Source organism: Mesoplodon densirostris, chromosome 8 (genome assembly GCF_025265405.1).
Source record: "Mesoplodon densirostris isolate mMesDen1 chromosome 8, mMesDen1 primary haplotype, whole genome shotgun sequence".
Taxonomy (NCBI): domain Eukaryota; kingdom Metazoa; phylum Chordata; class Mammalia; order Artiodactyla; family Ziphiidae; genus Mesoplodon; species Mesoplodon densirostris.
Window position 1 is genome coordinate 84,221,290 of NC_082668.1, and position 24,848 is coordinate 84,246,137.

The 24,848-nt window shown below is 34.6% G+C and overlaps 1 protein-coding gene across 1 annotated transcript in view; it reads right to left on the reverse strand.

Annotated features, from left to right (window-relative positions):
• Positions 1 to 9,390: 9,390 nt before the first annotated feature.
• The window catches only part of LOC132495364 (sodium channel protein type 3 subunit alpha-like), a 114,398-nt gene continuing 98,940 nt past the window's right edge, over positions 9,391 to 24,848 (reverse strand). The window contains exons 22-28 of the mRNA XM_060107220.1: positions 19,176 to 19,298; positions 16,475 to 16,747; positions 15,514 to 15,567; positions 14,547 to 14,684; positions 13,383 to 13,487; positions 11,765 to 12,035; positions 9,391 to 11,247 (exon numbers count right to left, since the gene is read on the reverse strand). Of these exons, the coding sequence (XP_059963203.1) occupies positions 10,052 to 11,247; positions 11,765 to 12,035; positions 13,383 to 13,487; positions 14,547 to 14,684; positions 15,514 to 15,567; positions 16,475 to 16,747; positions 19,176 to 19,298 (2,160 nt within the window). The 3' untranslated portion in view covers positions 9,391 to 10,051. The remainder of the gene's footprint in view (positions 11,248 to 11,764; positions 12,036 to 13,382; positions 13,488 to 14,546; positions 14,685 to 15,513; positions 15,568 to 16,474; positions 16,748 to 19,175; positions 19,299 to 24,848) is intronic.

Below are 24,848 nucleotides of genomic sequence, written 5' to 3' on the forward strand. Positions count from 1 at the left end.
GACTGGGTGGGGGAAGAGACACCTGGTCCTCTCAGGAAAGCCTGTCTGGAATAGAATTCCTGCAGTATGTGGCTGGGGGTGGGGATGAGGATGAGGATGAGAATGAGAAGTGAAGGCAGCCTGTTTCTCCTGGGACTGAGCACTAGGGGCAGAGGAAGTCCTGCGTTCTCAGAGTGCCCAGGATAAAGCTCCTGTAACATGGAACTGGCAGCAGGGCAAGACAGTGAGTTGTGGCTCAAATGCCACATACCCTTATTGTTTTTCCTGATATTTAGTAGATTTTCTTGAAGAAATGTTTCTCCATTTGTTGTATGCCCCTAGGACAATTTCCAGAGACCTTAAATAATTGGTCTTAATAATTTTGACCACTTAAATAGTTGTTTTACTGATGAGAGAGTTCTCTGAGTTTTTTACTCAGCCATGCTAGAAGATTCATCTATTTTACACTTTTAATATATTGGGGGATTTGGTTTTCATATATATATATGTGTGTTTGTGCGTGTGTGTGTGTGTATATGTGTATATATATATATTTTGTTTGTTTGTTTATGTGAAGAGTAAAATTGGCCACAATTTTTCTTTGTGTTACTGTTCTTATCTAGGCTTGGTATCAAGGTTTCATCCAGCTTTTAGGATTGTTTGGGAATGTTTCTTATTTTTCTAATCTGTGGAAGAGTTTGTATATGACTATCTTTTCCTTGAAATTTGCAACCAAATGTGTCTAGTCCCTCTCTGTATGGGGATGGCATAATTTTAACCATTGATTAAGTTTCTTAACGGTTATGAATTTTTCAAAAATTTTTGTAATTCAAAAATTTAAAAAATTTGTAAAAATTATTTTCAGTGTTGGTGTGCTATTTTTCTCAGAATGTATTCATTTTGTCTATTTTTCAAAACTTTTGAAAAAAAGCAGTTTGTTGTATCCTACTCTATTAATATTTTAATCTTAGCAATACCTATAATTTTATTCCTTTTTTATTCCTTATATTGTTTACTTTTTTGATCAATCTTGCTAGAGTCATTAAGTTTATTTTTAAGACACAACATTTGTCTTTGTGTATTCTATTACTTTTTTTATATTTCATTAAGTTTTCTTTCTTCTTATCTATCTTTCTATTTATCATCTGTCTTCTTGCTTATAGTTTCCTTGGAATTATTCTCTTGTTTTTAAATTACTCCTCAGCTCACTAAGTTTTAGCCATTTTATTTTCTAATAAAAAGATTTCTGACTGTAAATTTATCTACCTCTAAGTACTACTTTAGCTTCATCTCACAATTTCTACAGTGTGGTATTTTTATATTATCAAACTATTTATATATGTTATTTTATTTCTTTTTTTATCCTTAAGCCATAAATAAGTGTATTTTAAGATTTGGTAATTTCTATTGATCTCCAAATTCCTTGACATTTTCTTCTGTAATTTCTAATGTTCTAGATTAGATTTTGATGTTAGATAATTGTATTTTTCAATTCTCAAGTTTTCTTTTGGTTAATTTATAGTTTCTAATTTTCTTCTGATATTTCCTATCTGTTCATTCATTATAAAGTGTATATTCTTTTACAGTCCTTGAATATAACTATATTACTGCTTTGGAATTTTTGCCTGTTAAGTCCAACACTTGAGCCTCCATTGTTTGCCTTTCCTTTTGAGTGTTGTGAAAGGTATCTTGCAGATTCTCTGGCTTCTCTTCTGTTCCCCTGAAAAATATCAGATGAGTTCCACTCCAGACTATCTTCCCTGCAGTGGGCAACAGCTGAAAACCCCTGGATGTTTAAGACTTAGCATGGCAGCTCTAAATCTGTTGCACATGGGCAAATTTAAGGGCTCAACCAGATTTATATGGTTCTGTCACTTTCCAGCTGCTGTGCTTGTTTCAAACTCTATGCTCTGATTTCTCAAATTGTAAGACTGTAAATTTCTATCAAAATTTCAGCTCAGTTCTGACTGGATCCTGAACTCAGATGAAAACAGTAATAAACAGGAAACTCATCCAGTGCCATTTCCTTTTTCCAGTTTTCTGGCTTTTTGGAGTCACTCCCTATACCAAAAGATAATTGTATTTTGTTCAAGATCTACAGTTTTTATTTATCAGAACATTGGTCTGATATTATGTACCTCATCATTTCCAGGAGAGGAAACTAGAAGTTCATTTTTAAGCCTTCAAATATATTCCTAAAAGTTAAATTTGTAATTTAATTGTATCCAAATCAGAAAATGTGGTGTGCTCTGTATGACACCAGTACTTTGAATAAGTGCATAAGTGCATCCAGTTTAAAATCGTTATGTCTTAGAGTCTTTTTTTTAAATTGGAGTATAATTGCTTTACAATGTTGTGTTATTTTCTACTGTATAATGACGTGAATCAGCTATATGTATACCTATATCGCCTCCCTCTAGGACCTCCCTCCCACCTCTTCCCCGCCATCCCACCCATCTAGGTCATCACAGAGCACTGAGCTGAGCTTCCTGTGCTTTATAGCATGTTCCCACTAGCTATCTATTTTACACATGATAGTGTTTATGTTTTAGAGTTTTAAACCTATTTTGTCTCTAATAATACAAATATGTGAGTATTCATTATGTTAGTATTTGCCTGATAATTTTCAAATCCTGTTACTTTTAAGTTTTCTGTATTTTTGTGTTTTAGGTTTATTTATTTTAAATAACTAGACTGTAAAAATGAACATGATATTCTTTGCCTTTTAACTGGGCAGTTCAATGTATTCACTGGTAATTACTAACATATTACTGACATATTTTTATAGATATCACCAATGCCATGGTGTTATATTGTATTCTATGCTGGAGTTTTTCTCTAGAGTATACCATTTTTATAGAATACAGTGTGATTTTTCCCCTGGAGTTGTGTAACACAGTTATCCTGGATAATAAAGCAGTATGTTGCAGTGATTAAGAGATTGGCTCTACAGCCAGTTTTCCAGGATAAATATCTTTATTGTGGTTCTTCCTAGCAATGCATCCTTGGGCAAGTTAAGAATATTACATGTATCTCAGTCTCTTCATAGTTCTTATCTTCATCAGGTTAATGTGAGGATTACCAAGAAAAGTATTTGAAAATGACTAGATTATAACATAACAAGAAATCATTACATGTTGAGTATTGTTAATTGTTTTGTAGGTTTTATTTGTCTTATTTTCCCTACTTTTATCTTCCTTCTTGTGCTTTTAAATTTCTTAAATATCAAGTTTTCCATTTTCTTCCTATAGTAGTTTTAACGTTTTTATTCCATTTTTTGTCTTTACATATATATCCCTAAGATTTTAGTAAGCATTTTAAGCAAAATTTAAAGTTAATATCTTTACCAAACTCCTGAACAATACAAAGACCTTAGAATTCTTTTTTTTTAAATTGAAGTATAGTTGATTTACAATATTGTATTACTTTCAGATGTATAACATAGTGATTCAATATTTTTATAGACTATGCTCCATTTAAAGTTATTACAAAGTAATGGCTGTATTTCCTTATGCTGTACAATATATCCTTGTTGCTTATTTATTTTATACATATAGTTTGTATCTCTTAATCCCATACCTCTTTCTTGCCCCCTCATCCCTCTCCCCACCAGTAGCCACTAGTTCTCTATATCTGTGAGTCTGTTTCTGTTTTGTTATATATACACATTTGTTTTAGTTTTTAGATTCCACATATAAGTGATAACATAGAGGACTTACCCTGGTGGTAGTGTGGAGCTGTGCTGCAGAGCAGGTGGGGTAGGTGTGGGTTGGGGCATGGGCTGTGGCCGTGTGGCTGCAGTCAGGGACACAGACTGCTTCTGATGTGCTGCCTGTGTAAGTGCCTGTAATGTCTGCCCCTGCCCTACTAACACACTGCTCTGGGTCTGAGCCATCTTTGTGCCTTACAGCCGACATGCCCCTCGGCCACAGCAGCCCTTGCCCTATGTGGAGTTGCGTCCTGAAGCAAGTGGGTCTAAGCGGTGTTCAGCTCAGGCCAGGGCATGCGCTGGGATGGTAGGAGGAGTGCAGTTTCAGTGTGCCCTTTCTGCCCTGTTTCAGGAAGGTGGATTTTAAGTCTCCCATTTTGTTTTGATTTCAATCACTGCATTCTTTATTTCTGTAAATAGCATGATATCCTTCTTCAAGTATGCCTCATAATTTTGTATCTCTCACTCATCGTCTTTTTTTTTCTTTTTCAGGCAGTGTAAATTCTCCAACTATGTTCTTTTATGTCAAGATTATCTTGGCCTTACTCAGTCTTTTGCTTTTCAATATAAGTTTCAGAATCAGGTTATCAGTTTCTATAAAGGAAAAGTCTGCTTGGATTTGAGATTTTTGTTGTGATTGCATTGAAAATAATTACATCATACATGTGCATGATGTAATTTTTTTTACATTATATGTATATGTGAGATAATATATATCTCAGTTTGTGTATATGACTTTCTAATAATATTGAATTTTACCATGCATGATCTCTCTGCTTTATTTAGACTCTGAATTCTGGGTCTATGACTATGAATCTTGGGAGACTTTTTTCTATAAACTAGAGCTAAGACGAGACAGAAATGTTCCCTTGCTAAGGTTTTCTTTCTATCTGCTTTTGCAAGGTTGATTTTTAAAAATGCTTTCATTAAGTGCGTAGCTTTTTGTGGATCTTGAATTTATTCAGAATCTCTAACCCATATTGGGTTAATCTTTGTCTTCTATTTTCTGTACGCAGGCGATTAAAACCAAGCTATAGGTCACTGGGATCAATAGAAGCCCACAGAATAGCCTCTGACTTTAGTGCTAGCTTACCTTTCACTATCAGTCCTAAGGAATTTCCCTTGTTTTCTGGTAAGGTTAACCATACATTAAAATGATCTTCTAAAAATATTTTATTCTGTTTTTAGATATTTTGTGACAAGAGTTTTAGGATAATTGTCCCATTATATGCTTGAAATATACATTCATCAAGCAAAATCCTAGTTATCAGTATATTACCAGTGTACCTATGAGTTATTCAAGTGAAGCATATATACATGATTAGGGTAGTGAAATAAAACCTGATTATGTTTTTTTATCCATGCAGCATACATCTAATTGAGGACAACTAAGTAAAACTATTCTTTCACTGACAGAATTAATGAAATGAAGTTATTTTTTTTCAGTAGTTTTTGTTAGGCAATAGGCATTGCTTGTAAACTATAGTTACAAGGTGTACTGTATTTCTGAGATATTTTGTAATTATGGTAGTGGTTTATCTGAATTTAGATGCTAATAAATTTGAGAGTCATTCTCAGTAAGGACTGGAAAAAATTTACTGGTGGTGTTGTTTGGCATTTAAGTATTTTTGTGTTTTCCTACAAGACTCAATTCTAGCAATGTATCTGAAAACTGGTAGTCACATACCCTGTTAGTCATTGCTGATAAAGGATAAAAGGGTGAGAAAATTAATGAGATGCATCCCATACCTTGGATGTACTACAATCTATTAGAAGAGATAAGTGCAAAAGAGGTAATACAGCACGGTATGGTACATAAAATCCTAGATGCACTTAGGAAGTCTGAGGAGAAATGTTTTGGGGAAATCTGAGGAGGCTTTGAAAAGATGATATTTTGAAAGATGAGCAACAATTTGTCAGGGAAAAAAAGAGAAAGACATTTCAGGCAAAGACTGTAGCATGTGCCAAGACAGGAGAGATGTCCAAAAATTGTATAATTGGAGACTATGTGATTCCGTGGGGAGGAGGCATGAGTTGTGGAGTGATGGCCAATGACAGAGGATAGTAGTGGGATATGTGAGGGACAGGTTATTCAGGGTTTTTTTTTTGTTTTTTTTTAAAACTCTGTAATAAGAAAGGGAAATGGATTCTCTGAATAATGGGATTCCATCAGGTTTAGAAGATTTCAGATGTGTATTTCAGTATGCCAGCTGGATGGAATATTGGAGAGACTCTGGAGAGAAGAGGAGAGGAGAAATACTGAAGATGGAAGGACGCATAGGAAGGAGACAGTTACAACAAAAGTTTGGTTGCATCAAATCATAAATGTCTTTCTCTGTGAAAGAATAAAACATTTTAGGTGTTATCATAAGAGAATGATGTGCATCTTTTATTCTTTTTTCAGTAAAAATAGTGTTCTAGGGAATATAAGACTTAATCCCAACTTCCTTAAGTTTTGTGGCAAATGTTAATGACAAAGAAGGAGTAAGTACACTTGTAGTTCGAGACAATTTTACAAATAACTAATGATTTCTTTGTTTTAATCTCTTCTGTTATATATCAGGTGTTGTCTTTTAGAAATCTGTAACATCATAGAAGAGAAATAATGGCCATCCTTTCAATTATTTGAAACATTCTTCAACTTTGTCATATAAAATCTTTGAGGACAAGAAGACTTCTTCATTAGTGGGGCTAAAGTCAAGGTCAAATGTTGCATTTCTATTTTAAGTTATCTGAGTAATGTTTTAAATGGTGTATTGACAATGCACATTTTTTTAAATTAAGTATTACTCATATAAAGGAAATTACTCATTTTGAATGGCAATTTGATTTTGAACATAGAATTTTGAATTAAAGTACTACTAGAGACAGCATACCTAATCCAGCATCCCCATTCAAATAAAGGGGGAATCTGAGGGGCCAGAATTTGGTTTGCCTGGATTACACTGCTAGTTTTATACCAGAACTGAAACTAAAAGCCAAGTGTCAGAACTCTTGGTCCAGTTCTTTATACATTTTTCATTTCCACAAAAATGGTCAGTAAGAACTTTCTTTATGATTACTACTGAGTAGTTTGAAACGCACAAGAATGATTTTCAAGTTATTGTATTCTAGTTATTTGAACACATAAATTTATATTGACATTATCTTTCAGCTACATTATTGGAAATGCAGAATTCTCATTTTTCTCTCCACACAAATGGTTTTTCTTTACTGAAGGATCACTTATTGGTAATTTAGTATCACTTATTGTTGATTTAGTATCACTTATTGGTGAATTTAAGTTTCTTTAATTTCATGGTATTGTTATTTCTATGTCCAACTTGATTAATTCTATTTTTTACAAAATTCTATCATGAAGTTTAATAATAGGAGGATTTTTCTTGTGAAAGTAGTTATTTCAAAAATCTATCAAACTGCATTAGCAACCCTGTATTCTGAACATTTTTCAGAATATCCTTTAGCTTGGTATATTTTTTAAAGTTTTTTTGTTTTTTTGCAGCTGAGACTCTTCTGAGCATAAGATCATTTAGATATAATGCATATCAATTAATAGATTACTTGGCTAATGATTATATAATAGGATGCATAAAAAGGTTAAGGACTTTGCAGAGTAATACTTGACTTCTTTGTGGTGTTGGCAAGATCTGAAAATTTACCTGAACAGCAAGAAGGCAACAAATTCCAATTAAGTCACCTCATACCATTTATGTTGGGGAAATTATGAAATGCATATTTAGATCCAATTCATCAAAAATATAAGCATTATAACTGGAGTTTTCTACTGAGAAGAAACATTTGGTTTTGACCTGACATAAATCCAAGGGACCCTGAAAAAGAAGTTAATATATATTTTCAATCACTGCATCATTAATATTTTATGTGTAAATGGGAGTTCATAAAATGGATTTAAGTAACAAACTATGTAATATAACATTTATTTACTGCCAAGAAATTTGGAGATTACAATAATTACATTGAGAGGAGTTGAGGTCAAAATGTTTACAGCCAAGGGAGTTAATTGAAATTGACAACCATTGTAGGTGGCTACTGTTATTGTTGTTGAACTTGAAAGTTGGAATATGTGAGCTTGATCTTTTGCACACAGAAAAGTTCACAAAAACTGCTTTTAATAGACTTTATTCTATAGTACTGCTTGGTGGATCATGTAGTAGGTTGTTATAAAATTCATGTGAACTTTTATGTATACAAATGTTAGATCAAGTACAGGTTTCATTAATTATATATGTTTTAAACTTCCAACAATAAAAAAAACCCAGAAGCCAGGAAATTAAATACAATAAAAAATGAAATATTTATTCGTTTGGCTCAATAATGACATAGCTCACCATTCGTTTTAGTAATAGCAATTCCCTGCATGCAGTTCATCAGTACACTACAAGTAAATAGTTGTGTAAAAGGAATTAACATTAATCTTTTGGTTTGTGCAAAAAACAAAAATTTATATCATGTTAGGTAATTGCACAGCTTAGCCACTATGTTCATGGCTAAAAGGGTCAGAGCCCAAGTTATATCTCTGATAGCTTTAGTGCAACAGGAATTAAAAAAATAAGACTAGTCTGCATAAGCAAATACTACAAAAGTTGAGTAAAAAAAAACCTTCCATGAATAAAGGGTTATATTGAGGCAACCATAGTTGGTAGAAAATGATCTAGGTTTGAATTTTTGACCAATGTTCTCCTACTGGAATGGTAGAAAATATATTATAACAAAGAAATCCACAAAACACATTGTCTAACTTTTATTTTAAGAAATTATCCGTTGAAAATTCTTATGGATTTAAAAGTTTGGAGTTGTGATTAAAAGTAAAAAGAAAAAGCATAAAGTAAAATAAATTGGCATGTCATCAACTTGAAAATAATTTTCTTATGTACAAAATGCAACAAATAAAATTGATTATATTTTTACATTATTTATATTTAAACAAGTTTTGGACGTATTTTAGCAAAATATGAAGTATAGGTTTTGACAGTAGGCAGTATGCGTGTTTCCTTGAAATCTAGAGAGACACCATATGACACAAGTTGAATTAAAAATGCAAAAGGAAAGGTGCTTTTAAATAACCACAAGCTATTCTGCTTGATGTACTAGACATAGAGCTGGTTGAAATCACTCTACTACCAACATGTGACGACTTCTAACCAAGACTTGTGAAGAATGGATTGAGTAAAATAGAGCAGCATAGGTAATTAACATGCATTAGTGGTAGTCTTCAAACTATTTATGTTTAATGAATGGTGCAAGATATATCCCTGTTGGAAGCTCGTAAAAGACACATACACTGTGGTACATATTTGATTTAATAGAAGTTGTTTATCAGGAGATATATATATATATATATATATATACACACACATAAATATGTATATATATATATATATTCCCAAACATGCCCCACAGGATAAAATAACTATTTACATAACAGAGGGTGTGTTTAATTGACATAAAATGTCGGCTTTGCTGAGAGCAGAAGATGGCAAAGCAACACTGCATCAGAAGGTGGAACAACTATTCTAAAGCGATACTTTAGATATACTTTTCTAGAACAGATTTATTAGATTACTTTTTTTGGAAAGCATTTAACCAAAATTAAATATAGTGCTCTGGAACTTAGAATAAAATTTGCACTTGCTGAAACAGAATACTTTGCATAAAAATAATCCTTTAAAAATTAGAGGAGACTTTACAGGCACGTAACTGTTTAGATATAAACAAACAGACTAAAACACTTTCAAAATTAAAGCCGTCTAGAAAATGGAAGTACCTGAAATTGTCATTAGATTTTTTTTTTTCTGGTTTTGAGCAAGAATTTCATCTCTTGGACAAAACCCTTTTGTCTGATTATTCGAGAAACTTGTGGAGTAGGAACACAGGGCTCTTATATACTTTTTTCTCAACTTAAATTTCATTTACAAAAATAGTGACATAGTATTATGAATAAACTATGAATTAGTGACCAGGGAAATCCACTAGAACAAATTTTGTAAAAATATGGCAGATATGGAAGTTAAAAATAGAGTGGATGCAAGTACTGTACTAAAAGTGTTTGGTGTAGTTACAATGATCACTTTGCACAACTATCCCTACAGTCTAGGTAGCCATTGAGTTTCCCCTCAGCAGTGTCAGCTGGTAATGAAAACAGCAACCTCTTGTCAGTGTTGATACCCTGACTCACAGAGTTGTAGCTATGGAGAGGTCACTGTCTTGTTATAGGCACTGACCATGAGTATTTGTTAAAACAGTCAGTTTGGCATAGACCTCCTCTGGGAGTCCAGTTGACACATAAACTTTACCTTCTTAGGCTGTAAACAATTGATCACAAAGATAATTCTTTGTCTCTTTTTACTTTTGATTTTCCCTCACCTCTTTCCCTTTGCTTTCTTTTTCTGGTTTGTCTTTCTCAAACTTTTCTTTGTCTGGCTTTGTTACACTATCATAGGAAGGAGGAGAGGTGGTAGAGGAACTTCCATCTGTTTTTTCTGGGGTGGAGTTCCCATTTAATTTGTCAATAATCATGTCATCTTTTATAGGTAAGTCAATCCTCCCTTTGATTGCCTCTTTGTTATACTCACTTAATACCTTCTTTAACCTTTGCCTTAAAAGATAACATCTGAAATTACGCTGAATGATAGCAGCAGATACCTCCTCTTGTTTGCGTTTCAAAGTGGTTGTAATGGGCTCATAGGAGACTTTGGAGGGGTTCGATGCCATGAACCGATCTTCCATTTGTATTCGAAGGGCATCCATCTCTCCACTTTCACCCAAAACACGCTTTGTAAAGGCAAATAAAATGTCGAGGCAGTGGATCCTGTCCCCACTGACCATGGGCAGATCCATAGCAGTGAGCTGGACTTTGTTTGGTTTTGCTACAAGAAGAGGAGGATCCAGGGCAGCCGCAAAATCAGAGAGTTTGCTATATTCTATAAATTGGGTGGCATCGGGATCAAACTTCTCCCAAACCTCATAGAACATCTCAAAGTCATCCTCACTCAGAGGCTCTGCACTTTCTTCAGTAGCAACACTGAAGTTCTCCAGGATGACAGCGATGTACATGTTCACCACGACCAGAAATGATATGATGATATAACTGACAAAAAAGAAAATCCCCACAGATGGGTTCCCACAATCTCCCTTAACTGAGCTGCCAGGGTGAATTGTGTCAGGGTCACAGTCAGGCGGTGCACTGTTGAGAATAGGTGCTAGCAATCCATCCCAGCCAGCAGAGGTGGTAATCTGGAACAGGCAGATCATGCTGTTGCCAAAAGTCTCGAAGTTGAACATGTCATCAATTCCAGCTTCCTTTTTAACATAGGCAAAGTTGGACATTCCAAAGATGGCATAGATGAACATGACCAGGAAGAGCAGGAGGCCGATGTTAAACAACGCAGGCAGGGACATCATCAAAGCAAAGAGCAGCGTGCGGATCCCCTTGGCCCCTTTGATCAGACGCAGGATTCGGCCAATCCTGGCAAGACGGATCACTCGGAACAGGGTAGGGGACACAAAATATTTCTCTATCAGCTCAGCCAGAAACATACCTATGGAACAATACAGAAAACAGCTAAACAGTGAGTATCTTATGCTTATATGAATGCTTTTTCTTTGCAAGGTTAATGAAAACAACAAATTTGTTATGAGTATAAACCTTTACTGTTTGGATCCACTTCCTAATATTACCAGTGAAAGGTTATAGAGTTTTATTTAACAATTCTATAATGTCATAAACCAATATGGACTCTTGTAAAATCCTATAAGTTAAATAATCTCACATAGTGGTATGGCATTTTAAGATTATATACACCCAATTAGTATGAATAGTTATCCTCGCATATGAAATGTGCCAACAGCAAACAAAGACTATTTCTGAAATCTTCAGATATATTGTTTTCTTTTTTTGAATAGTTAAATTCTTCAGTTAGTGGAAAATGAACAAGAGTGTTGAACTTTAGATCTATACACATTATGATTCTCAGATCTAATTTCCATGTTACACAGGTGATAGGCTTTGGGGACTTTTCCAACAACTGCACTTCTCTGTAAATAAACCATTCTTACCTACAATGGAGAGAATCACCACCACAAAATCAAAGATGTTCCAGCCTATGGTGAAGTAGTAGTATCTGAGGGAGATAAGTTTCAGCACAAATTCTCCAGTGAACAGGATAATGAACACAAGGTTGATCCGGGACAAGACTAGAGTCATATATTTGCTCTGGTCATCAGTTTCTACCATCATGGTGACCATATTGAGGCAGATAAGGATCATGATGCTGATATCAAAAACTTGTCTGGTTACAAAATCAAAGACCATTCCTTGGAATTTGTTCTAGAAAGGGAGGAAGGAGAAGGTTAATATGCATATTTCATAAATATTGATCCATAAAATTGCAGATGAAGTCCTTATACGTATGGCCCATGGGATGTGCACCCTTCTCACGTTACCGCAAACAAATTTGTATAAAAAAGAGCAATAAATGAAAAATGTCATATGACAAAAACAAAATATAATTGTTTTATTTAGGTCCCATGGGAAGACAAAGCTGAATAAAACATAAATTGGTGGCAACTGGTTGCTAATGTGCATGGGTTTTGCTTGATTTTAATAACTATGATAATTTTTACAAAAAATAATGACAACTAATAATGAAGATTTACAAAGTAGGTTAATATAGACAGACTTTTAGATGGATGAATATGCCAATTCATTTATCAATGCTTTAGGGATTTTGAATTATAGCTTATTTTTGTCCATCCCTCAAAATATCTCAGTTGTTTTCTATTTAATTCTGCCTCTTCTAACTATAGTATTTAAATGACATTCAGTAAAGCAGGTATATGCCCTTTTGTGTGCCCTGCCTTACATCCTCCCTCTGCCCTGCTTCCCCTCCCCCTCCCCCCACCTGCACCTACACCAACTACTCTTAAAAATAATGCAAAGTGAAGTCATTTATAGGATTCATGAGACCTTGTCAAGTCCCAGTTCTGGCGATTACAGGCTTTGTGACTTTACATACAGTATATACCTTCTTTGGGTCTCAGTTCCTTATTCCTTACCCATCTAAGAGGATAGGTGATTTAGAATACAGCTCTGTGAACATAGTCCACCATCTTTATGACTTTCCACTATAATGAAGCTCTACAGAGTATGCATTCTGAATAAATCTTTTGTGTGTGGGTGTATTTGCTGAAACAAACTATTTTGATGATACCCTTTTCCTTTCTAAAAACGTTAAAAATATTTTCTAGTCATAACAATGGAGAGAACAAATAGCATAGAGGGAGCCCATGGGTGTAGAATGGGAAGTCTGGAAAACTCCATCTACTTAAAAGGACAAGAAGGTGCCATGTAACAAGATCAGAGGAGCTGGAACCAGGTGCATTGTTGGCAGCAGTAGGTGGCAGCAGGAGCATGAACCTTGCTTTGGAAGCAGTTATTGGGAACCTTGACTTGGAGGTTTTCAACTGACAAACTAAAGAATATTGCCTTGTTTTTAAGAACTTAGTAATTCTTACAGTGTAGTAGTTGCAAATTGTGTTACACAGTATGTACTTTACAATTAGGTCGTATTATATATTGGTGATATCACCCAATATGTTCTGATCCAGAGCACTGCCCAATTTCATCATATGGAAATAGGGCTTTGGAATGTTAAAGAAGGTGAGTAATTCTTACTGCAGGCCGAGGTATGGGTTTCTGAGGTTTCTTGGACCCAAGTTTCTTCATTGCATTGTAATATTTTTTTTGTTCCTCTGTCATAAATATGTCTTGACCTCCAAAGTAAAGACATAGTATAAAACTGGTTACAATCCAACCTGTATTACAACAGTACTTTTACAAAAGTATTTCTGAGTCTCTCCTTTAATCCTTTTTTTTTCAGTTTTTAAATGGATATTATCCTGCTTCATATAGATTTATACTGCTTTTCCCTTTTATGTGAAATTCTGAGTACCTTAACATTATGTAAAACCCATAATCACATAAAACTCTGATTAGTACAGGATTCTAATTTGATTATATTACATTTAGAAGGAGGCTCAGGAGTCTCAAATATATTTTCATGAAAGAAAAAAAATCTTAGTCCATTTCAGTGTTGACAATTTTACTTCTTTATTCAACACTTTTTGAGCACTTTCTGTGTCTTAGACAGTGTACCCAGTATCAAAACTACATAGATATATAAGACACAGTGTCTATATGCAAAAAAGCAAAAACAACCCAGTACTTCAGAGATAACAATAATCTGTTTCTGAATCTGTTCCAAGATTCAGAAACAGCCTTTATATAGGGGAGTACCCTTAAGCTAGACCTTAAAGGATGATTAAGGGTTTGCTAGGCAAAGCATTTTAGGAAGAGAAAATATCCTGTGTAAAGTCATGGAGGGAGAAGAGCATGCCTTGTTCAGAAAAGGGCAGAAAATCCATGTAGCTGTGTATGTAGCAAGTGATAGTGTTAATGGTGGGTGGGTGGTGACCTGAGGAGTAGGGAAGTGCATATAGAAAGTGTGGTGTGGGAGAAGATGAAGCAGGAAGACTGGGTGGAGATAATTCCTGAAAGGCTCTGTAAGCAAGGGTAAAGCATTGAGGCCCACTGGATGTTTTGAAACAGTGGTCATATTTTTGAGTCAGAAAGACACTACAGCAGATCTGCAGAGGATGAATCTGGAGAGGAGCCACGAGTTAGAGGCTGGACTCCTCTGCAGCTGAACTGGCCACATAGTGAATAGAAGACAATTTAAAAATGATCTAACTCTGTCATGACTATGAGTGTCCTGGTTATTTGGATGTAAAACAGACAGAACCTCAGAATGGAGAAAGGTGAGAGCTGAGGAATACTTATCTTCTTTTTCTGTTGGTTGAAGTTATCTATGATGACACCAATGAATAGATTCAGAGTGAAGAATGACCCAAAGATGATAAAGATGACAAAGTATAAGTACATATACAGATTTTCTTCATATACAGGCTGAAGTTTAACCTAAATAATATTGAAAATATTAAATAACATTTAAAAACACAATAAATACTTGAGCTAAATTAAAAATTTGGTGAGTGTTATTACTTACTATAGAGTTATTTTTGCCTTGACCTGAGATACTGTTCTGCAAAAGCAATTCTTTTTTCAAATTAGTATGACCTAGTATAATGAAAATTTGTAATTTTACGATTGTTCTTAAATCTATTTTCCCATTGTGGCTTACCTGTACGTATTCTTTAGAGTAAGTAGCAGTGTTATAAACAAGGCAAACATTTTGAACCTGTTATTAGTATTACTATAATTTTTTTTTGCAATATTTTCTCCTTGGGTTTGGAAATGCTAGCTCTTGGAGATAAGGCTTTAATAACAGAACATCAAATTCTAAGAGGAAAATTCAGCATAAACAGATATGTCCTGAGGAACTATTTTTATTCCTATTTTATAAATTGAGTTTCCCTGAAACTTGCTTGCTTTTATCATGATATTTTTGGAAGCTGCTTCACAGACTCTGGTTTATCATGCTCTCCAGGGATAGGGAGAGACAAGTTACTTCCCCACTGAGCAGCTTTCCCAATCTTAAGAGTCTCATTTACTGGACCAATCTGATTCTTCTAATCCATGTGGTTAGATATCCTTTCATATTAGATCTATAATAGACATATGTTAACCAAAATATCATTTATATTGAAGTGAATTGGCTTAAAAAGAGAATTTCTGTATGCAGTTATAAATGTTCTGATTGCTTCTAATATAAAATTCTGGGCCTTTCAGTTAAATTATCACTATGGAAAAATCTAGTAGCTATAAATAGTATTTGAGTGAAACTTACATCTCGTGAATCAACAGCTGCATACATAATATCCATCCAGCCTTTAAATGTGGCCTGTAAACAACATATATTTGAATTCTGCATAAAAACCTAATCCAAGAATATGCATTTTACTATATGAAAATATGATAGTGTTATTAAATATAACTTTTTGTACAATATTATGAAATATTCTACAAAGAGATTGAAATGGATTAAATGAAGAAATGAAATTGAAATAGAACAAGATTTTATTTCAAAACTGGAACTCTTTGTTTGTCTTGGAAGGTATTCTATTTTTTCCTACACTAACATGTAACTAGGTGAAACTCTCATCTCAGTCTCAAATCCCTTTCAAAAGGTATGCTCTATGATTCAAACCTCTGGTGTGTTTAAACACTCAACTGTTTTCATTAAATTCTTGATTAGTTAATATACTGTCAGTTAAGTCAAAATAATTAAATATTACACATTTTGAAATCCACTCCATAAGATTTGCATTTCCACACATAGTAGAACTATACTCCTTAGATGTTGGTACAATTAATTATCTGTACATTATCTGTACAGTATCTGTATCTGTGTATTAATTGATTAATACATAGATTAATAATCTATACATTTACTTAATCACTACAATAGATATGTTATTATTTTAATGCATATAATTGCTTCTTTGGCATTTATTGCTACAGAAAATTAGAAATGGTAATAGCACAATAACACTCAATAATAGAGCAAGAAAAGACAGGAAGCAGAAATATAAAATCACATTAAAACATATTAACAACTGAACACTGGGGAAAATACATTTTAAAATCACTGCAAAACATCTTCTTTAGTCAAGTCATGCTAATAGTACAGGTGTTACCATCAACTACTTTCATGCTATCAGATATTAATCACTCAAAGAACATCAGAGAAATGATCTTACTTGAAACATTTTGAAAATGTATTCAAAACTCATACAGTAGGCACTTACCACTTGAAGCAATGCGAGATAGCCAGCGCCAACGTTATCAAAGTTTACTTTCACATTTTTCCACCGAGCTTTCTTGCCAAGAGCCTGACAATCACTCAAATTGTTAACTTCACTAACTTCAAACATGTTACCAGTTGTCGTGTTTACACAGTGGTAGAACTTGCCAGCAAACAAATTCACACCCATGATGCTAAAGATCAGCCAGAAGATGAGACAAACCAACAGTACGTTCATGATAGAGGGAATTGCTCCAACAAGAGCATTCACAACCACCTAGAAGAGGAGATAAGGATAAGGCAGCTTACAAATCGTTAAAATGGAAACCATTTCTTCCATTATTTATTCAATATAAAATGGGTGTGAAATGAGTTAAATAAAAATCTAGGTGGACAAGTTTGTTTCTTCTGATATTTTCTAGGACATATTCGGTAGGAGAAAACAAACAGTGACACACTAAAGAGCTGAAGGATTTAAAGAAAGCAAAATATGCCAAAGTGTGAAAAGAAATAAACAAAAACCTGATATAGTAAGATGGAATCAGAAAATGTTTGTATGCTGGGGAAAAAAAGAAAAAAAATAGATGTATTAAATACCAACAAGAAATAATCATCATTCAACAATGCATGTTAACTTTCAAGAATGTTCATGAATAATTGATGATTTGAAAACATGGTTAAACAAACCCATTACAAATAAACGAAGTATTAATAATGCCTTAAATCTGTATCACCAGATCAAGTTAACTTTTGATGAAGAATGGTATAAGGAATTTACAAGGTCCTTTTTCCCCATATTGATAATTCCTAATTTTAAAAAAGAATATTAAATTAGGAAATGAGGTGGAATTTATCTCTAGACATAAATTACTGAATGTATTCCCATTATTATTGATCCATATCTCTTAAATGTTCACTCCAGGGCACATGTTACTTCACCAACCCAGGCCAACCTATTTCATGCAGGAGAAATTCAGTCATCTTTCCTCTAAATTCAGAAGAGATTAATGTGTATTTTCAAATCTCTAGTGATTTGTATCTTTTCTTATCTAATTAATCTAGCTCATACTAGGACTATTTTGTTAAGCACTTATATTAAATGAAATGATTGTTTTATTTTAAAATACTGAAACATTATTTTAGAAATCAACACCAAAGAATTTTAAATTAATATCAAACCCTGAAATCCAAAATTGTAAAAATTTCTTATGCTACTTGAATCTTATTTCTTTTAGAAATTGTCATATATATTATACTGAAACCAGGTTTTCTTGGCTCTAAAATGTGTGTAAAATGACCTCCCACAAGTTCTCCTATCAAATAAATGCATACCTTTTACCATATTTTATACCTAGAATGCCATATGACAAAATTAAAAATGCCAAACTTAGAATAGTTTTCAGATTAGAGCAAACTTGCAAGTTTTCTATTTTGTTCAATTGCTCTCTCCCCTCAAAAATGAATTATTAATATGAAAGCATGCAGCCAGATGAAGGCTTAAATAATGTGAGTGATGGTAAAAGATTGGTGTGGAAAAAACTTGAAATTACATAATCATTTTTATTAATTTTGTCTTGTGACTTTATTTATCAAGTAGCAATGAAAGAAAATTATAATGTAAAAGCAAGTATTTCTTTGCTTACAGTGCATCTGGAGAGTGGTTTCATTCTTCCTAGTGAGTGAATCTTAAAGTCAAGACTGAAGTGTTTTTATCGCTTAGACAAACCACCTCCTAACATAAAAGCCCCATGGCCTAGAAGAAATTCAGTATCCATGTGCATTTGCAAGCTGGATTAAACAAAGCTGGCCTTTGTGCTAAATAGTATTTTGAGGGGCGTGGCAAGTAGATGTGTATATAAGTGTGTACTTTATGTTTAGATGCATAAAATGTACACTAAGGAAGAGAGCTGGAGAGGAAAATACAAGTGCTAATGGAAGAAGTGAACCTCATTCAGAATGCTCACTTAAAAGGGAGATCTATGAAACAAACCCCAGGGGTTGCCTTCAATGCATAGTTAATTATCCTAACCCCTACTTCGGTTGCTTAGGATATATAGATTTTGTCAGAGGCTACAATTTAGTGCTGTTTTCTTGTACAACAACTTTTATTACTGATATTAATTGAAGAAGTAGAGCACACAAAAACCATTCTCTTTCATTCATTACTGGTAATTTTTTAGAAATCAAACTACCTATTGAGAGGAAGAAAAATCTCCTCCTAGGATGAATGTCAGTAGTAAATAGTCATTATAAAATGCATAAGCAATGAAAAGAAATAAATGGCAACACATAGTTTTTACTTATTGTGGAAATATCCTTGAACTGTCACCAGAAGACTTGGATTCTAGTTCTAGTTCTGCCACAAACAATTTTTGAGGGCCTGTTTTAGTTTCAGGAGGCTAGGCTCAGTGATCCTTAGGATTTCTGCTTTGAAATTTTGTAATTCTATGAAATATCAGAAAAGTATGGCAGCCCTCTGTATCTAAATCATTACCTACACTTAATGTTTTTTCAACAATGCGTTTTATTTAATTAATTAATTTATTTTTTGGCCACGCTGTGTGGCATGTGGGATCTCAGTTCCCTGACCAGGGATTGAACCTGTGCCCCCTGCGTTGGGACCCGGAGTCTTCACCACTTGACTGCCAGGGAAGTCCTTAATTTAATTTTGACATGAATCATCAGAGAGCCTGTATTTTTCTTACCCTCATGCCTTCAAACCGGGATAAAGCCCTCAGTGGTCTTAAAGCTCTTAAAGTCCGTAGGGATTTGATGGCACCAAGTTCTGAGTAACCAAGAGCATTGGCTGCCAAGCTAACCAAAGAAACCTAAAGAAGAAACAAATATCAATCAGTCCACCAAGAAAATATCTATTCTTTAGTGCCAACCAAATAAAACTTCAGACATACCTTGGCAGCCTTCATATTCCACATAGTGCGATCATCTTACACTGCCAGCCTCATATCATATTATTGCTTTTCTTATCAGTGAAACTGGAGTCTTTGCCCATTTATATAAACATCTGTAAACCCCTCCAGTTAGATATTTTACCCATGGAGCCCCTTTCAACCTGTGCATACACCACTGATGATTTGGGATTTGATTCAAAAGCCATATGCTCCACAGATCTGTGCTTAATATCATTGATTAGAAATCATGCTTTACTTCCAAATTTATGTAATATCTTGGTTATGTGTATTGGAGGCATTGACCATGTAATAGAGTCAATAGGTTAGATATCTTCTCTCCCCTTCCAGGTCACATTAACTTTTTATGGGTTGAGATGAAGCATTTTACTTTTAATGTTCCTAATAATGTCTGGTTGAATATGTTTTAGTCAATATATGTTGGATAAATAAAAAAAGAAGAAAATATAACCTGGAAAAACATTTTATCAGACCACATAGTTTCATAGTAATGAAAAATATTTTATCTAAACTACTGGACTTAAAATTTAAAATACAGTACCTCTCATTCAGAATGATAATACATCTTTCTGATATTTACACAAATGCTAAATTTTACTTAAATATATGAAAGGTTAAAGAAGACATGTCTTTTTTGGGAGGAAGAGACTTTATTTTCTTTCAATATAATAACACTTATTGAAAATTTACTGTATGTTAGGTTCTGTTCTGAGAGCCTTACATGTATAAATCTCAAGAAGTAGGTACTATTACTTTTGCCTTTTCACCAGTGAGGAAGTTGAGTTTCCCCCACACTCCCCCCCTTCAAAAAAAAAAAAAGGATGTACAGGTAGAAAGAGGTGAAGTTAGAATCCAAGCGATCTGACTTCAAAACCATATCTCAGCCTTTTTCCTCCATTATCAAAAATTCATTCTTAATCTGAACCACAGAACACAGAAAATGACTTGTATGATTATCTTCTCAATTCTTGCAAGGGTTGTATATTACTAGTCCTCTTCTTGATGCATCGGAGAGAGGTTAATTTACTACATCCACTGGATGGCTTAAGGGTCATGGTGTAAAGGTGACACCAAAACCAGAACCGAGACTTTACAGGCAAATGGAGCCACTGTCCCCCCATTATTTAATTTAATATACATCTCGCAGAATTGAACAGAAAAATAAATGACTTAAATGTTAAACTTCACTAGTGGCAGTATAATTTATCGAGCTATTCATTTCTGTCTAGTGTTCGCTGTTACAGAAGAGTGGAAAGATGAGGAAGGTTATTATTAGAGAACGCACAGCCTTCTATATTCTGGGCTCATTTGCCTCCGGAAGCATTCACAGCTTCTTTAAGTTTCTGGAGCTGCTTTCTGAAGACTTCCCTCATCTTCCCAACCAAGTCCTGAGACTTGGGCATTTAAAGGGAAGTGGCTGCAAATTTCTCAAGACCCTGATGTAAGGAAGCTCACGCTTTGAAAGGAAAAGAAAGGTAATGGTCAGAACGAGGAGGTTCTGGAAGAATACAAGTTGTGGGTTCAAAGCTGAGAGGTACCACTTGCACATGGGCGGCTCTGTCTGTTGCTAGAGAAGCTGCATCGTAGTGAACTGCCCTCTTTTAATGGACTTACGTCATTTTGTGTAGGACAAAAACTCATCTTATGAGTTAAGTATTGTGAAAAACTTAATATGCTTTAAAGGCAATTTTGAAATAAATAATTTTAAAGATTTTCAACATACTTAAAATTGGAAGATGATGCCTTATGTTGGTAGGGTGCTTTACAACTTACTTGATATTTTTCACTCATTATCTGTGTCTGAGAGTAGTCAAATGACTAGTCCAAGAAAAGGTAGCAAGGGGCAAGCACATAACTGGAATTTCTGTTTTCAAGTCCAGTGTTTCCCATCTCAGCAACTTTGTCCTCAACCTTTCAATACACAGTGTTTTAATCTTAGTCTCATGCTAAACACAAAGGGCATTCTTCCTAATGTGTGCAAAGTGTAACAGAAACTCTTTGCCAAAAACTGAATTTTTAGTACAAATTTACATGATTCTAGATACCTTACTACCCAGAAAATATATGAAACCGCAGGGGGTGGTTTAGTTGTCATCCACACCCTTCCACGGTCCTGTGGCAATTGAGACTGAGAAGGAAGGGAATAATGCAGGAGGAAGTTGACGGTTCTGAAGAAGACCCTGGAAGTCCTGTGATTGTTTAATGAACTAAGTGATATGAATTTATTTCCCTTAAAATGGCTAAAGATAATTTTTAAAATTCAGTATAAGCAGTTAAAAGATTAAAACCATATGATCACCTCCATACATCGAGATGATACATTTCATTGCAAAACCTTGCTTAATTTTTGCTGGAGAAATTTAGAAGCATTCTCATTAAAACCAGAAATAAAAAAATATGTCCACTACCAACATTATTATTTAACACTTTCTGGAAAAAGAAATAAGAGCTATAACAATTAGAAAAGTGGAAGAAGCCATTATTTACATATATGTTATTGTTGACCTCAAAAAATCAGGGGAATAAAGTGAAAAACTATTATAAACAATAATATAATTATTTTCGGTTGTAATATATTTTTTCATATTAATTTTTTAAAGTTTATATGTGTCTTTTGAAACTGCACAAACTTTAAAATATTAACAAGGAAAAATAAAAGTATACGAATAATCTAAAATATTGTTTTAAAAAGAAGAGCAATCAGAAAGGACAAATTCCACCTGATATTATAGCTAATTATAGATCTGCAATAATTAAAGCTGTCATATTAGTAGACAAATAAGTGAATTAAACAAACCCAAATTAGACGCAAGGCATACTGGCATACCAAGATTTAGCACATAGAAAAGGGTAGCATTTTAAATGAGAGGTGAAAGAAACAACAAAAAATGAGAAACCATTTTGAGGAAGATAGAATTGGAGTCTCACCTCACACCTTACACCAGAATAAGCTCCAGACTGATCAAAAATTCAAACGTAAAAATGGATGAAGAAACAAAACTCAAACAGTAAAGCTGAGGGAAAAAGCATGACAAAATGTTTTAATAATCTTTAAAGCAAATGGTCTTCTAAGCATGAGAAAAACCAAAAAGGGAGAAAAAGGCTGATAAATTTGACTAAACCAATATGAAAACATTTTCACGTGACAAAAAAAAGCGCGAGACAAAAGCCCAAATCAGCAAAATAGTCATACCACATGTGACAAAATAGTAAATTTCCTTAATGTAAAAGGAGGTCCTATAAATCAGTAACAAAAAGGTCATTAACCAAATAGTATAACATACAAATTCCCTCTAAACTTTCATTTTAATATATTTGTTTGAACAACATATTTATTTATACTCCTTATTGAAATTTAACTCGAAGGAAAGCAAAAGAATACAAAGAGAATGCAAGAAGAGATAAGAAGGAAGAGAGTTTTAAAAAAATTCTGGAGTTTGAAAAAATAAAGCACACCAGAATGATTACTTTCTCAGCAGAGCAAAAGCAGCAGCAGAAACCCAAGTGCCTGAAGAAGTAAGTTAAATTGTTCCAATGGACTCTGAAAAGGCTCTGGACATGGAGGCTCTGTGTTCTTCTAAAACAGGCGGGTAATGGATGACACTGAAAACAGAATCGATTCAAAGTCTCTGTATAGGGAAGCTGAGCATTCTTGAGTCCCTTCACCCACCCCTCTCCAGCCCTGCCAGAGAGCAGAATGGAGTAATACTCCTTCACGGCTTACAAAGTAAAATCTGTATTTGTTACAGAGGTCAGAATGTAGCAACAATAATCCACATTGTGGTTGGGTTTCCTTGTGAGACCACAAAAGCCTCTTTAATACATCATGCAATGGAGGGTTTTCCATTAATAGTACCATAGGGTTTAAATAGCATGTGGACTAACTCAGTATTTCCTAGAGAAGGGCACCTAGAGTTTCAGATTGCTAAGTGCATACCTCCTTCCTTCTACTCCAGAACAGTCGGCTAAGCAGCTTCTAAAAAGGGGCTCAGGTGATGGTGAGGGAACAGGTACAAATCTTCCATGGAAGTGGTGGCAGAGGGCTCTTAATGAAGATGGGAGGTTGGGGATACTGGAGATGGCAGGATTTGATCAGCGGGGATGGGTAAGGTTTATGGTAGGAATGGAGTGAAGACCATCCAGTGTCTGAGAAGTGAAGAGCAGTTCGTACGCAATGTCAGTCAGGAATGAAAGTCCTTACACTTTTATGTAAGGGAAGTCTGTAACTCAAGGCTGCCTCTTTGTTTTTGACATTCTTCTACTTTTATCTTAGGCTTTTATAGTTTATTTATTTGTCTATAACTTTTTACATGATTAGAAAATTCATAATGCTCACCAGACATGTAAAAGTGAGCATCTTGGTAATTATGGTATTTGTGGCAGAGGGAAACTGGAGATAATCTAAGTGCTCATTCCTGGGGAATGGATGAGTAAATTCTGGTGGTGCATCACTGGGGACTGCACTGTGGCATGTAGACACCATGGGTTCCATAGGAATTTCATTGAAATATTCCAAACACCATTTTTTAAAAAATGAGGACTTTAGGGCTTCCCTGGTGGCGCAGTGGTTGAGAGTCCGCCTGCCGATGCAGGGGACACGGGTTCGTGCCCCGGTCCGGGAAGATCCCAGATGCCACGGAGCAGCTGGGCCCGTGAGCCATGGCCTCTGAGGCTTCGCGTCCGGAGCCTGTGCTCCGCAACGGGAGAGGCCACGACAGTGAGAGGCCCGCGTACCACCAAAAAAAAAAAAAAAAAAAAAAGAGGACTTTGAATCAGGTGATTTCTAAGTTTACTTCCTTGCCTGGAATTCCATAATTCAGTAATTTCAAGATGATTAAAGCAAGATAATGCTATATGTTATCCATGTTGAGAAGATAAATCACAGTATCTTTACTAATGGAGGCATCATCTTTAATCAAGTACTCTACTGGTAAAATACTGGTAAAAGTGCTAGTCTGATTGATAGTGAGCATGATTACTTATGGGGTATGTAATTGTGAATCTGTCCTTAGGTTTAATTATTGTTTTTTTCCTAGGAAAATAGGAATTGTTTTTGACATTTTACTTAATGAACATATGTTATATAGTCACTTAATAGCTAAGTAATTACTCCGTGTCTCAGTTTCCTCATCTACAAAATTGGGATCATAACAGTGGATACCTCAGTGGTCATTGTGATGATTAAATGAATTAAAGCAAAGGTTAATCGTTATTAATATTATACATGAGAGCCCTTATCTGCCTTCAGTGTCACTGCTTAGAATCTTAGCAGTGATGAGCTGGTACGACATCCCATGGGAAGGCTTTTAGAAAAAGAAAGAGACGTGGATTTTCCTAAGGGAGGTATTTAATGAGGTCATGACTAGAGGCAGGGAGAACATTTATAAAGCAGCTCAGTGCTTTGTGACCACCTAGAGGGGTGGGATAGGGAGGGTGGGAGGGAGACGCAAG